We start from the raw sequence: 16115 nt of genomic DNA on the forward strand, positions 1-16115 counted from the left end.
ACAGCAACCATGCTGACTCCATCACTAACAACATACATACAGGTAACTACAGCAACCATGCTGACTCCACCACTAACAACATACAGGTAACTACAGCAACCATGCTGACTCCATCACTAACAACATACATACAGATAACTACAGCAACCACGCTGACTCCATCACTAACAACATACAGGTAACTACAGCAACCACGCTGACTCCATCACTAACAACATACATACAGGTAACTACAGCAACCATGCTGACTCCATCACTAACAACATACAGGTAACTACAGCAACCATGCTGACTCCATCACTAACAACATACATACAGGTAACTACAGCAACCATGCTGACACCATCACTAACAACATACATACAGGTAACTACAGCAACCATGCTGACTCCATCACTAACAACAAACAGGTAACTACAGCAACCACGCTGACTCCATCACTAACAACAGACATACAGGTAACTACAGCAACCATATTGACTCCACCACTAACAACATACAGGTAACTACAGCAACCATGCTGACTCCATCACTAACAACATAAATACAGGTAACTACAGCAACCATGCTGACTCCATCACTAACAACATACATACAGGTAACTACAGCAACCATATTGACTCCACCACTAACAACATACAGGTAACTACAGCAACCATGCTGACTCCATCACTAACAACATACATACAGATAACTACAGCAACCACGCTGACTCCATCACTAACAACATACAGGTAACTACAGCAACCATGCTGACTCCATCACTAACAACATACATACAGGTAACTACAGCAACCACGCTGACTCCATCACTAACAACATCCATACAGGTAACTACAGCAACCATGCTGACTCCATCACTAACAACAGACATACAGGTAACTACAGCAACCATGCTGACTCCATCACTAACAACAGACATACAGATAACTACAGCAACCATGCTGACTCCATCACTAACAACATACATACAGGTAACTACAGCAACCACGCTGACTCCATCACTAACAACATACAGGTAACTACAGCAACCATGCTGACTCCATCACTAACAACATACATACAGGTAACTACAGCAACCATGCTGACTCCATCACTAACAACATACATACAGGTAACTACAGCAACCATGCTGACTCCATCACTAACAACATACATACAGATAACTACAGCAACCATGCTGACTCCATCACTAACAACATACAGGTAACTACAGCAACCATGCTGACTCCATCACTAACAACATACAGGTAACTACAGCAACCACGCTGACTCCATCACTAACAACATACAGGTAACTACAGCAACCATGCTGACTCCATCACTAACAACATACAGGTAACTACAGCAACCATGCTGACTCCATCACTAACAACATACATACAGGTAACTACAGCAACCACGCTGACTCCATCACTAACAACATACATACAGGTAACTACAGCAACCACACTGACTCCATCACTAACAACAGACATACAGGTAACTACAGCAACCACGCTGACTCCATCACTAACAACATACAGATAACTACAGCAACCACGCTGACTCCATCACTAACAACATACAGGTAACTACAGCAACCATGCTGACTCCATCACTAACAACATACAGGTAACTACAGCAACCATGCTGACTCCATCACTAACAACATACATACAGGTAACTACAGCAACCGTGCTGACTCCATCACTAACAACATACATACAGGTAACTACAGCACCACGCTGACTCCATCACTAACAACAGACATACAGGTAACTACAGCAACCATGCTGACTCCATCACTAACAACATACATACAGGTAACTACAGCAACCACGCTGACTCTATCACTGACAACATACAGATAACTACAACAACCACGCTGACTCCATCACTAACAACATACATACAGGTAACTACAGCAACCATGCTGACTCCATCACTAACAACATACATACAGGTAACTACAGCAACCATGCTGACTCCATCACTAACAACAGACATACAGGTAACTACATTAACCACGCTGACTCCATCACTAACAACATACATACAGGTAACTACAGCAACCACGCTGACTCCATCACTAACAACATACATACAGGTAACTACAGCAACCATGCTGACTCCATCACTAACAACAGACATACAGATAACTACAGCAACCACGCTGACTCCATCACTAACAACATACAGGTAACTACAGCAACCATGCTGACTCCATCACTAACAACATACATACAGGTAACTACAGCAACCACGCTGACTCCATCACTAACAACATCCATACAGGTAACTACAGCAACCATGCTGACTCCATCACTAACAACAGACATACAGGTAACTACAGCAACCATGCTGACTCCATCACTAACAACATACATACAGGTAACTAGAGCAACCACGCTGACTCCATCACTAACAACATACATACAGGTAACTACAGCAACCATGCTGCCTCCATCACTAACAACAGACATACAGGTAACTGCAAAAACCATGCTGACTCCATCACTAACAACAGACATACAGGTAACTACAGCAACCATGCTGACTCCATCACTAACAACATACATACAGGTAACTACAGCAACCACGCTGACTCCAACACTAACAACATACAGGTAACTACAGCAACCACGCTGACTCCATCACTAACAACATACATACAGGTAACTACAGCAACCATCCTGACTCCATCACTAACAACATACAGGTAACTACAGCAACCATGCTGACTCCATCACTAACAACATACATACAGGTAACTACAGCAACCACGCTGACTCCATCACTAACAACATACATACAGGTAACTACAGCAACCACACTGACTCCATCACTAACAACAGACATACAGGTAACTACAGCAACCACGCTGACTCCATCACTAACAACATACAGATAACTACAGCAACCACGCTGACTCCATCACTAACAACATACAGGTAACTACAGCAACCATGCTGACTCCATCACTAACAACATACATACAGGTAACTACAGCAACCATGCTGACTCCATCACTAACAACATACATACAGGTAACTACAGCAACCATGCTGACTCCATCACTAACAACATACATACAGGTAACTGCAGCAACCATGCTGACTCCATCACTAACAACAGACATACAGGTAACTACATTAACCACGCTGACTCCATCACTAACAACATACATACAGGTAACTACAGCAACCACGCTGACTCCATCACTAACAACATACATACAGGTAACTACAGCAACCATGCTGACTCCATCACTAACAACATACATACAGGTAACTACAGCAACCACGCTGACTCCAACACTAACAACATACAGGTAACTACAGCAACCACGCTGACTCCATCACTAACAACATACATACAGGTAACTACAGCAACCATCCTGACTCCATCACTAACAACATACAGGTAACTACAGCAACCATGCTGACTCCAACACTAACAACATACATACAGGTAACTACAGCAACCATGCTGACTCCAACACTAACAACATACATACAGGTAACTACAGCAACCATGCTGACTCCATCACTAACAACATACAGGTAAATACAGCAACCATGCTGACTCCAACACTAACAACATAGATACAGGTAACTACAGCAACCACGCTGACTCCAACACTAACAACATACATACAGGTAACTACAGCAACCATGCTGACTCCATCACTAACAACATACAGGTAACTACAGCAAGCATGCTGACTCCATCACTAACAACATACATACAGGTTGCTACAGCAACCATGCTGACTCCATCACTAACAACATACATACAGATAACTACAGCAACCATGCTGACTCCATCACTAACAACATACATACAGGTAACTACAGCAACCATGCTGACTCCATCACTAACAACATACATACAGATAACTACAGCAACCATGCTGACTCCATCACTAACAACATACAGGTAACTACAGCAACCATGCTGACTCCATCACTAACAACATACATACAAATAACTACAGCAACCATGCTGACTCCATCACTAACAACATACAGGTAACTACAGCAACCACGCTGACTCCATCACTAACAACATACATACAGGTAACTACAGCAACCATCCTGACTCCATCACTAACAACATACAGGTAACTACAGCAACCATGCTGACTCCATCACTAACAATAGACAGGTAACTACAGCAACCATGCTGACTCCATCACTAACAACATACAGGTAACTACAGCAACCATGCTGACTCCATCACTAACAACATACATACAGGTAACTACAGCAACCATGCTGACTCCATCACTAACAACATACATACAGGTAACTACAGCAACCATGCTGACTCCATCACTAACAACATACATACAGGTAACTACAGCAACCATGCTGACTCCATCACTAACAACATACATACAGGTAACTACATCAACCATGCTGACTCCATCACTAACAACATACATACAGGTAACTACAGCAACCACGCTGACTCCATCACTAACAACATACATACAGGTAACTACAGCAACCATGCTGACTCCATCACTAACAACATACATACAGGTAACTACAGCAACCATGCTGACTCCATCACTAACAACATACAGGTAACTACAGCAACCATGCTGACTCCATCACTAACAACATACATACAGGTAACTACAGCAACCATGCTGACTCCATCACTAACAACATACATACAGGTAACTACAGCAACCACGCTGACTCCATCACTAACAACATACATACAGGTAACTACAGCAACCATGCTGCCTCCATCACTAACAACAGACATACAGGTAACTGCAAAAACCATGCTGACTCCATCACTAACAACAGACATACAGGTAACTACAGCAACCATGCTGACTCCATCACTAACAACATACATACAGGTAACTACAGCAACCACGCTGACTCCAACACTAACAACATACATACAGGTAACTACAGCAACCACGCTGACTCCAACACTAACAACATACATACAGGTAACTACAGCAACCATGCTGACTCCATCACTAACAACATACAGGTAACTACAGCAAGCATGCTGACTCCATCACTAACAACATACATACAGGTTGCTACAGCAACCATGCTGACTCCATCACTAACAACATACATACAGATAACTACAGCAACCATGCTGACTCCATCACTAACAACATACAGGTAACTACAGCAACCACGCTGACTCCATCACTAACAACATACATACAGGTAACTACAGCAACCATCCTGACTCCATCACTAACAACATACAGGTAACTACAGCAACCATGCTGACTCCATCACTAACAATAGACAGGTAACTACAGCAACCATGCTGACTCCATCACTAACAACATACAGGTAACTACAGCAACCATGCTGACTCCATCACTAACAACATACATACAGGTAACTACAGCAACCATGCTGACTCCATCACTAACAACATACATACAGGTAACTACAGCAACCATGCTGACTCCATCACTAACAACATACATACAGGTAACTACAGCAACCATGCTGACTCCATCACTAACAACATACATACAGGTAACTACAGCAACCATGCTGACTCCATCACTAACAACATACATACAGGTAACTACAGCAACCATGCTGACTCCATCACTAACAACATACATACAGGTAACTACAGCAACCATGCTGACTCCATCACTAACAACATACAGGTAACTACAGCAACCATGCTGACTCCATCACTAACAACATACATACAGGTAACTACAGCAACCATGCTGACTCCATCACTAACAACATACAGGTAACTACAGCAACCATGCTGACTCCATCACTAACAACATACATACAGGTAACTACAGCAACCATGCTGACTCCATCACTAACAACATACAGGTAACTACAGCAACCATGCTGACTCCATCACTAACAACATACATACAGGTAACTACAGCAACCATGCTGACTCCATCACTAACAACATACATACAGGTAACTACAGCAACCATGCTGACTCCATCACTAACAACATACAGGTAACTACAGCAACCATGCTGACTCCATCACTAACAACATACATACAGGTAACTACAGCAACCATGCTGACTCCATCACTAACAACATACAGGTAACTACAGCAACCATGCTGACTCCATCACTAACAACATACATACAGGTAACTACAGCAACCATGCTGACTCCATCACTAACAACATACAGGTAACTACAGCAACCATGCTTTCTCTCCATCACAGTGGTGGTTCCTCTCCCAGGCTGGATGGGTTTAGGGGGGCTGCCCTGGCAGTTCACGGCCGTCCAGATGCACCTGCACTGGGGCAACGGAGCCCCGGAGGCCGGGGGCAGCGAACACACCATCAACGGTCAGAGCTCCGCTGCAGAGGTGAGGGACTGTGTGTGTGTTTGGAGGGGGGTGGGGTGTGGGGGGTGTTGGTGGGTGAGAGTTTGTAAGCCTGCATGTGTAAAGACATGCGTACGTGCCTTGCTGTATATCCAGGCAGATTGCAGTATTAAGCACTTCAGTTGAGAAACCATACTATAATATCATTAAATATTATACAGAAACACTAAACAGCAATCTAGACTCTTAGCTAATCTGGTTAACACTAGTCATAGTAGGAGAAAACAAACTTGTAAGTAAAGGTTTTTGGAGAACATGTGTTTGAATGATGTTAATTAATTGGGGAGTGGAATTAAATCTGATTGAAATTGTTGTAAAGACTTCAGGATTAGAAAGCATGCCAAATAAAAGCCTCTCAAACACCTACAGTATACATAGGAAGGGGAACCAACTTTCTCAGGTTGGCAGTGTATTTACTGTACCCCAAAAACACACACTTTTGGAACTTGAAACACTGTCCAATTCTCTGTAGAACATGTAGTGGATCTGCAAAAATGGGTGGAGAGGTAATGGAGTGAGGGATGGAGACAGAGAGACAGAGAGAGAGAGAGTTTGGACGAATAAGTCAGATCCTGTCCATCTGCTACTGCACAGGTATGCCAACAGAGAGAGAGAGCGAGAGGGAGGGACAGAGAGAGAGAGAAAGAGAGGAGGGGCAGTGAGAGAGAGAGGAAGAGAGAGAGAGAGGGAGGAACAGTGAGAGAGAGCGAGAGAAAGAGAGGGGGGGCAGTGAGAGAGAGAGGAAAAGAGAGAGAGGGAGGAACAGTGAGAGAGGGAGAGAGTTTGTGAGAGTGAGAGTTTGAAAACATGAAGGAGAGGCTCCGTGCTCTGGTTACACACTATTACATTAAGACAGACAATTAGTCTTTATCTCTCCACCCTCCCCTACTCCCTCCCTCTCAGAGATGTTCAATGAGCCAGCATATCCCCCCTCCCTCTCTCGATCACTCTCTCATTCCCTCACTCTCTTTTTCTCCCATCTGAACGCTATGTAAACGAATGTAGCAGCACTTTTCATTCAAACTCAAGAGGGATTTTCTAAAGATTAGACACTGCCACGCACACACACACACACACACACACACACACACACACACACACACACACACACACACACACACACACACACACACACACACACACACACACACACACACACACACACACACACACACACACACACACACACACACACACACACATGCTAACCATGTTCCCTCTCTGTGTAGTTGCATGTGGTGCACTACAACTCAGAGCTGTACCCTAACATGTCAGTGGCTATGACCCAGCAGGATGGACTGGCAGTCCTGGGAGTCCTCATAGAGGTAGGACTATTACATCAGAACTAACTGATAATCACACCAACCACTGGAGACATTACATACTTCAAAAGAGTTGTATTTGTATTCTTTACAATAGGTTACAAATTCCCTTTATTTACGTTTTATTTCTTCAGTTGGAAAATCTACAGCAGATTGGTAAGAAAGGCTTTGTGAATGTATAGTAAAGCCTGCACACTTGACCTAAAGGGAAGATGTGTGATCTGTCAGACAGGTGAGGAGGCTAACCAGGCTTTTTGGAACATTCTCAACTACCTGGGTCGTGTCAGACATGCAGGTGAGACAGCTGTTAATTATTATTTACTTTTATTTAACTAGGCAAGTCAGTTAAGAACAAATTCTTCAATGACAGCCTAGGAACAGCCTAAATGCCTTGTTCAGGGGCAGAACGACAGATGTTTACCTTGTCAGTTCGGGGATTGGATCTTGCAACCGTTTGGTTACTAGTCCAACACTCTAACCACTAGGCTACCTGCCGCCCCAGGTAGCTTAATCAAAGTACACCTTAACCAATCAGCATTACTACTACAGCTACCTTCTAGGTATGTTACCACGACTACAGTAGTTTATGGGGATTCTCTGATTTCTTATGGAAGTGCCAAACAGCACCACTATGTGCCCCCAGGAGTCTCCTCTAACTTTCATCTGTCCATCCACCCCTCCATTCCTCCCTCCGTGGTCAGGTCAGAGTGTGTCCATCCCAGCCTTTGATGTCCAGTCCCTCCTGCCCTCTGACCTGGGGCGGTACTACCGATACAATGGCTCCCTCACCACTCCTCCCTGCTTCCAGAGTGTCCTCTGGACCCTCTTCACAGAGACCGTCAAAATCTCACACACACAGGTGAGGGAAGGTGTGTGTGTGTGTGTGTGTGATGGTGATATACTTATGGTTGAATTCAAAGCATCACTATGTCCTCCGCTTCTTTTCTCCCCCTCTTCCCTCTTGTCTTCCTCCTCTTCACCATCTTTCCTCCTCTCTTCCTCCCCTCTTTATGTCTCTCTTTCCTCTTCTCTTCCTCCTCTCTGTCCTCCCTTCTTCCTCAGCTGATGAAGCTGGAGACAGTGCTGTATGCCAGTAAGGAGGATGCTGACCGCGTCGTCATGCAGGACAACTACCGTACACCTCAACCACTTAACGACCGGACCATCCTCTCATCCTTCCCATTAGGTCGGGGGGAGGGGTTCTCTAACACAACCTGTCTGACCCTCAGAACACAATGAACCCCATGTCCCATTCAGGAAGACAGGTGTCAGAGAGACTGGCATAATGCTAACATGTTAACAGCAGCAGGGCAAGTGCTAGCCTCGTACCTAACAGCAGCATCAGCAAGAAGGGCATGGGGCGGACTTGCCTCGTACCTAACAGCAGCATCAGCAGGAAGGGCATGGGGCGGGCTAGCCTCGTACCTAACAGCAGCATCAGCAGGAAGGGCATGGGGCGGGCTAGCCTCGTACCTAACAGCAGCATCAGCAGGAAGGGCATGGGGCGGGCTAGCCTCGTACCTAACAGCAGCATCAGCAGGAAAGGCATGGGGCGGGCTAGCCTCGTACCTAACAGCAGCATCAGCAGGAAAGGCATGGGGGGGGCTAGCATCGTACCTAACAGCAGCATCAGCAGGAAGGGCACGGGGCGGGCTAGCATCGTACCTAACAGCAGCATCAGCAGGAAGGGCATGGGGCGGGCTAGCCTCGTACCTAACAGCAGCATCAGCAGGAAGGGCATGGGGCGGGCTAGCCTCGTACCTAACAGCAGCATCAGCAGGAAGGGCATGGGGCGGGCTAGCCTCGTACCTAACAGCAGCATCAGCAGTAAAGGCATGGGGCGGGCTTGCCTCGTACCTAACAGCAGCATCAGCAGGAAGGGCATGGGGCGGGCTAGCATCGTACCTAACAGCAGCATCAGCAGGAAGGGCATGGGGCGGGCTAGCATCGTACCTAACAGCAGCATCAGCAGGAAGGGCATGGGGCGGGCTAGCATCGTACCTAACAGCAGCATCAGCAGGAAAGGCATGGGGCGGGCTAGCCTCGTACCTAACAGCAGCATCAGCAGGAAAGGCATGGGGCGGGCTAGCCTCGTACCTAACAGCAGCATCAGCAGGAAGGGCATGGGGCGGGCTAGCCTCGTACCTAACAGCAGCATCAGCAGGAAGGGCATGGGGCGGGCTAGCATCGTACCTAACAGCAGCATCAGCAGGAAGGGCATGGGGCGGGCTAGCCTCGTACCTAACAGCAGCATCAGCAGGAAAGGCATGGGGCGGGCTAGCCTCGTACCTAACATCAGCATCAGCAGGAAAGGCATGGGGCGGGCTAGCCTCGTACCGTGACCCCTAATAACATTTCACTAAACAGTATTAGTGGACATGGTGAGGGGCTCTCAGGGTGGACATGTGGAGGAAGGCTAGCGTTAAACACTAAAGAGAGGAATGTGGTGAGAACTGTGGGAATGTCAAGGGTTACTGACTGTGAAAGATGTGAAAGAGATAGAGAGGGGGATAGAGGGGGCAGGACAGAGGAAGAGAGAGAGGGGGGGGGGGGTTGAGGGAGTGATAGAGAGAAAGAGAGAGATAGAGAGAGGGGTAGTGGGGAAGAGAAAGAGGAGCTGTAAATGAGGGGGAGGTCTGTTTACGAGATGGCTGATTCGTTTTTGCAAAATCTCTTCTCTTAACACTGACACTGTTGTTGTCACATGACAAGAGAGGAAGAGAGAGAGAGGGAGTGAGAGAGAGAGGAAGAGAGAGACAGAGAAAGAAAGGGAGAAATGGAGAGAGAGAGAGAGAGAGAGCAGAACACAGACAAAGGAGAAAGAATTTGTGAAAAACTGATAGGGTGGCCTATTACAACACCATAGGAGGCTGGTGAGAGGAGGACGCCTCATAATAATGGCTGGGGTGGAGTGAATGGAATGGTATCAAACTCATGAAAACCGTGTGTTTGATATCATTCCATTCCGCCCATCCTCCCCAATTAAGGTACCACCAGCTTCCCGTGGACAACACTCATTCCAAAGACTACAGAACACACTGTGGATGTATGATCATTTCCCTGTAGTTCTACTGGTGGACAACACTCATTCCAGAGACTACAGAACACACTGTAGATGTATGATCATTTCCCTGTAGTTCTACTGGTGGACAACACTCATTCCAAAGACTACAGAACACACTGTAGATGTATGATCATTTCCCTGTAGTTCTACTGGTGGACAACACTCATTCCAAAGACTACAGAACACACTGTAGATGTATAATCATTTCCCTGTAGTTCTACTAGACGTTGATTGAACATTAATTCCAACTGAATTATCGACTGCATAAACAAAGTAGCACAGCAGTATTTTTTACATGAACCCTCTGTCATGACATCACGATCATGTCAAACCGTTATGATCATGTCAAGCCTGTTATTATGTAGGCTTTATGACAGACGTACAGGTAATAAGACAATGCTCTAAATAACATATTCCTTTTCCCACTTGCAGAATCAGTGAAGGTGTACACTGCCGGTAAGATGTGGACCTTCATAGTTGATTCATTATTAAAGTAGGCCTCTGGCCAATGTCTATCTTTTCATGTTTGATGTACTAGTTGGAATATTTCTCTGTCTGTCTCAGGAGAGATCACAGCGATAGTAATAGGAGCTCTGTGTGGCTGTGTTGGTCTGGCTGTCATCATTCGCTTCATAGTGAAGACTATACGGTAAGGCACTGAGCTGTTAAATGGGGTTTCTTAGCTTACTAGTCTGCCTGAGGGCTATTCTGTTTCTGATTAAACCAACTACAGCGTTATCTGAAGTAGAGAACAGTACAGTCAACCAGATTTTTGTTGTGCTGGTTACCTGTGTTTATCATATGAAACTGTGGTATGCTTTGATCCAAAATGTCCTGGGTTTCTTTTTGTTCTTGGTGTCTCAATCTTCACATTTCTCTTGGCAGATTTTTCAAACACCTGCATAATGAAAGGGTCTTGGTAAACAGGTGGAATCCTCCATAATACCTGATACCTACTGCATTCATGTGCAATACTACATGTTCATAAACCAAATAAATACTACTGCCAGTGTTGTCTGTGACAGGGTTCTAATTACAGGGATGTCTGGAGATGCTAGCCACGCCTATACTACAAGTTTCACCCCCAAAAGTGTTTTGGCACCCCTTGAGTTGTAAAAGAAAAACATCAACGTGGGCATCCCCATCAGTGTACCTCCTAGTCAATGTGTAATTCCAACCCTGTTCAAAAATAACATTACTATGTTAACCACCAGTGACTGGTAGAGTCCCTGGCCTATATGCTCAGGCCTAGGATCGGTTGGTTACTCCAATCCTAACCGTAACCATCAGGAAGTAAAAACAAAAAACTGACCTTAGATCAGTGCTCAGGGGCAACTTCATCCTCTACCGTCTGATTGTTCCTCTGACTGTGTGATAATTGCCCACTTCTTAATCGACCCTTTTTCCCTATATTATGCACTTTAGATTTAGAACCAACAGCCTCGCTTGCCAGGCTTAATGCTAAAGACACATGGTTAGGAATGAGACTAAAGATCTGAGATGATTGGCTAGGTGTAAGGAATATGCCAAAAGGTTCACCCAGCCCACACCATACTGCCAATAACTATCTCATTATTTCAAATCTAGAAAACGTGCAGAGGAAAAGGATAAAGGGTCGGTTCGGGGCATAATTGTTGCCCTTTTAACATGATTGTGTCTGTCTGTGATGTGATCGTTTGTGTTTCCTGGTCACATGACACTGTGTTTTCATCACAACAGCTCCACCTCTAGCTGGGACGTCCTGCCCAGCGTCCGGCCCGCCCCCGTGCCCAGGTCACCAATCAGATTATGACCTTTGACCTTCACCCCTTTAACCCAAATCCCTGATTCTACTCCCCATCATCTGCCTTCTGTTCCTGGCTAGAGATAACTCCTAGCACCCCTAAACGTTGGTGTGTAGCCTCCAGATCTGAAGAAAGCGCATAGATGTATCGTTAAAATCAGGCTCAGTTGAGCTTGTTTTACTTTTAGCCATTTTACTTACCAATCTAATTCCTTAAGATCTGCAAACACCAAGGTGGTCGGGGCTAGGAGTTGTGTTTGGACTGGGACTCTAGAAATTCCAACATCACGTGTTATCCTAAAGAATCCTAATCCCTTCCTGTAATCCTGTTATTCTAGGAAATTTCACAACTCATTTGTTTAAAGTAGATTGTTGTGTCTTTAAATCCAGTGTTGTACTAATATAGCACATTTTCTCCCTCTCAATAGCTTTTTAATGCTGTAACTTCCCACTGGGCACACACTGGTTGAATCAATGTTGTTTCCACGTCGACGTGCTTGTTGTTTACTTGTTGTTTACTTGTTGTTTACGGTCGGTCGGTCGGTCGGTCGGTCTGTCCTTGTCGGTCTGTCCTTGTCAGTCTATAAGTCAGTCTTCTCCATACCTTTATCCATTGTTGTCATTTGGTTCATTTACACATAGACATACCATTGGGATGTTTCCCAACAAGAACACATCCATGCAGTTATTTAGTGTATCACTCTGCTGGATGGTTGAGCTTTTATGCCCTGTAGTTCCATTGATGAGTCGGACTGCCTGTGCCCTCTGACATGTAGGACTAAGGAGCCAGGGAAGGAGTTGAAACAGGACGTGGCCCTCAACACGACCTCTGAACCAGGAAAAAAAGAAGATCCTGTCCCCTCCTCAGTCTGAGACCAATCAGAGACCTCCATGAACGAACCCCCCCCCCCCCCCCCCCCCCCCCAACCACACTCCACCCTCCCTGTCAAAGGGCATGGATGAATGCCTCTATGGCTTTGGTCCAGAGGAGGCTGGTCGGAGGAGCTATGGGAGGACAGGCTCATTATAATGGCTAGAATGGAATGATGGAGCGGTATCAAACACATCAAACATATGGAAACCACATGTTGGACTACATTCCATTTATTCCATTCCAGCCATTACAATGAGCCTATAGCTCCTCCCACAAGCCTCCTCTGCTCTGGTCCATGTGTCTGTCTGCATGGCCTTTTGGGTGAATGCATGGTCTGTTATGGTCTACCTGTATGCATGGTACTCTTTTCCATCCACGTTCTGCCCTTCCTGTCCTAACTTCAGGGCCTCATGGGCACAGCTGGACTGCGTTCAGGATGACATCATCATTTGCAACTGCCATGCGAGACACACCTCCAAAAGAGAGGAAGGAATAGTAGAAACATGTCACACAATTTGTAATTGAAGAATGTATAGTCCAAACCATGTGATTCTGAAATCAGCCCTGCACATTCCTTGCCAGTGGAAGGTGTGTGTGTGTGTGTGTGTGTGTGTGTGTGTGTGTGTGTGTGTGTGTGTGTGTGTGTGTGTGTGTGTGTGTGTGTGTGTGTGTGTGTGTGTGTGTGTGTGTGTGTGTGTGTGTGTGTGTGTGTTGTTGATGAGTGTGTGAGGGTGCAAGGGGAGGTTTGTTGGTGTCTGGGTTGTGTATCTTGTGGTGTGTGTGTGTGTGTGTATAAGTGTGTGTTGCTTGTCTGAATTCAGCTGTAAATACAGTAAGGATCAAAATAAAGGAGTTGAATGACGATGTTGCTTGGGTCAGTGTGATGTTCACACTGGTGTAGTACACATGATGAACACTAGACACTGCTGTAGGACAAGTGGTGTAGTACACATGATGAACACTAGACACTGCTGTAGGACAAGTGGTGTAGTACACATGATGAACACTAGACACTGCTGTAGGACAAGTGGTGTAGTACACATGATGTACACTAGACACTGCTGTAAGACAAGTGGTGTAGTACACATGATGAACACTAGACACTGCTGTAGGACAAGTGGTGTAGTACACATGATGAACACTAGACACTGCTATAGGACAAGTGGTGTAGTACACATGATGAACACTAGACACTGCTGTAAGACAAGTGGTGTAGTACACATGATGTACACTAGACACTGCTGTAGGACAAGTGGTGTAGTACACATGATGTACACTAGACACTACTGTAGGACAAGTGGTGTAGTACACATGATGAACACTAGACACTGATGTAGGACAAGTGGTGTAGTACACATGATGAACACTAGACACTGCTGTAGGACAAGTGGTGTAGTACACATGATGAACACTAGACACTGCTGTAGGATAAGTGGTGTAGTACACATGATGTACACTAGACACTGCTGTAGGACAAGTGGTGTAGTACACATGATGTACACTAGACACTGCTGTAGGACAAGTGGTGTAGTACACATGATGTACACTAGACACTGCTGTAGGACAAGTGGTGTAGTACACATGATGAACACTAGACACTGCTGTAGGACAAGTGGTGTAGTACACATGATGAACACTAGACACTGCTGTAGGACAAGTGGTGTAGTACACATGATGTACACTAGACACTGATGTAGGACAAGTGGTGTAGTACACATGATGAACACTAGACACTGATGTAGGACAAGTGGTGTAGTACACATGATGAACACTAGACACTGCTGTAGGACAAGTGGTGTAGTACACATGATGAACACTAGACACTGCTGTAGGACAAGTGGTGTAGTACACATGATGAACACTAGACACTGCTGTAGGACAAGTGGTGTAGTACACATGATGAACACTAGACACTGCTGTAGGACAAGTGGTGTAGTACACATGATGAACACTAGACACTGCTGTAGGACAAGTGGTGTAGTACACATGATGAACACTAGACACTGCTGTAGGACAAGTGGTGTAGTACACATGATGAACACTAGACACTGCTGTAGGACAAGTGGTGTAGTACACATGATGTACACTAGACACTGCTGTAGGACAAGTGGTGTAGTACACATGATGTACACTAGACACTGCTGTAGGACAAGTGGTGTAGTACACATGATGAACACTAGACACTGCTGTAGGACAAGTGGTGTAGTACACATGATGAACACTAGACACTGCTGTAGGACAAGTGGTGTAGTACACATGATGTACACTAGACACTGATGTAGGACAAGTGGTGTAGTACACATGATGAACACTAGACACTGATGTAGGACAAGTGGTGTAGTACACATGATGAACACTAGACACTGCTGTAGGACAAGTGGTGTAGTACACATGATGAACACTAGACACTGCTGTAGGACAAGTGGTGTAGTACACATGATGAACACTAGACACTGCTGTAGGACAAGTGGTGTAGTACACATGATGAACACTAGACACTGCTGTAGGACAAGTGGTGTAGTACACATGATGAACACTAGACACTGCTGTAGGACAAGTGGTGTAGTACACATGATGAACACTAGACACTGCTGTAGGACAAGTGGTGTAGTACACATGATGAACACTAGACACTGCTGTAGGACAAGTGGTGTAGTACACATGATGAACACTATACACTGCTGTAGGACAAGTGGTGTAGTACACAACACA

General features: G+C 45.3%; 1 protein-coding gene across 4 annotated transcripts in view; it reads left to right on the top strand.

Moving 5' to 3' along the window:
• The window catches only part of LOC129841918 (carbonic anhydrase 14-like), a 36381-nt gene extending 22934 nt beyond the window's left edge, over positions 1–13447 (top strand). For 3 of the 4 annotated variants that reach the window (XM_055910282.1, XM_055910281.1, XM_055910284.1), the window contains 10 exons: positions 6197–6342; positions 7590–7685; positions 7911–7977; positions 8384–8541; positions 8745–8868; positions 11179–11202; positions 11311–11395; positions 11632–11673; positions 12466–12519; positions 13306–13447. In XM_055910282.1, coding sequence (XP_055766257.1) covers positions 6197–6342; positions 7590–7685; positions 7911–7977; positions 8384–8541; positions 8745–8868; positions 11179–11202; positions 11311–11395; positions 11632–11673; positions 12466–12519; positions 13306–13402 — 893 coding nt within the window. In that variant the 3' untranslated portion in view covers positions 13403–13447. The remainder of the gene's footprint in view (positions 1–6196; positions 6343–7589; positions 7686–7910; positions 7978–8383; positions 8542–8744; positions 8869–11178; positions 11203–11310; positions 11396–11631; positions 11674–12465; positions 12520–13305) is intronic. The other variant, XM_055910283.1, reaches the window with a different exon arrangement.
• Positions 13448–16115: the final 2668 nt, after the last annotated feature.

This window comes from Salvelinus fontinalis, unplaced genomic scaffold, assembly GCF_029448725.1.
Source record: "Salvelinus fontinalis isolate EN_2023a unplaced genomic scaffold, ASM2944872v1 scaffold_0002, whole genome shotgun sequence".
Lineage (NCBI taxonomy): Eukaryota > Metazoa > Chordata > Actinopteri > Salmoniformes > Salmonidae > Salvelinus > Salvelinus fontinalis.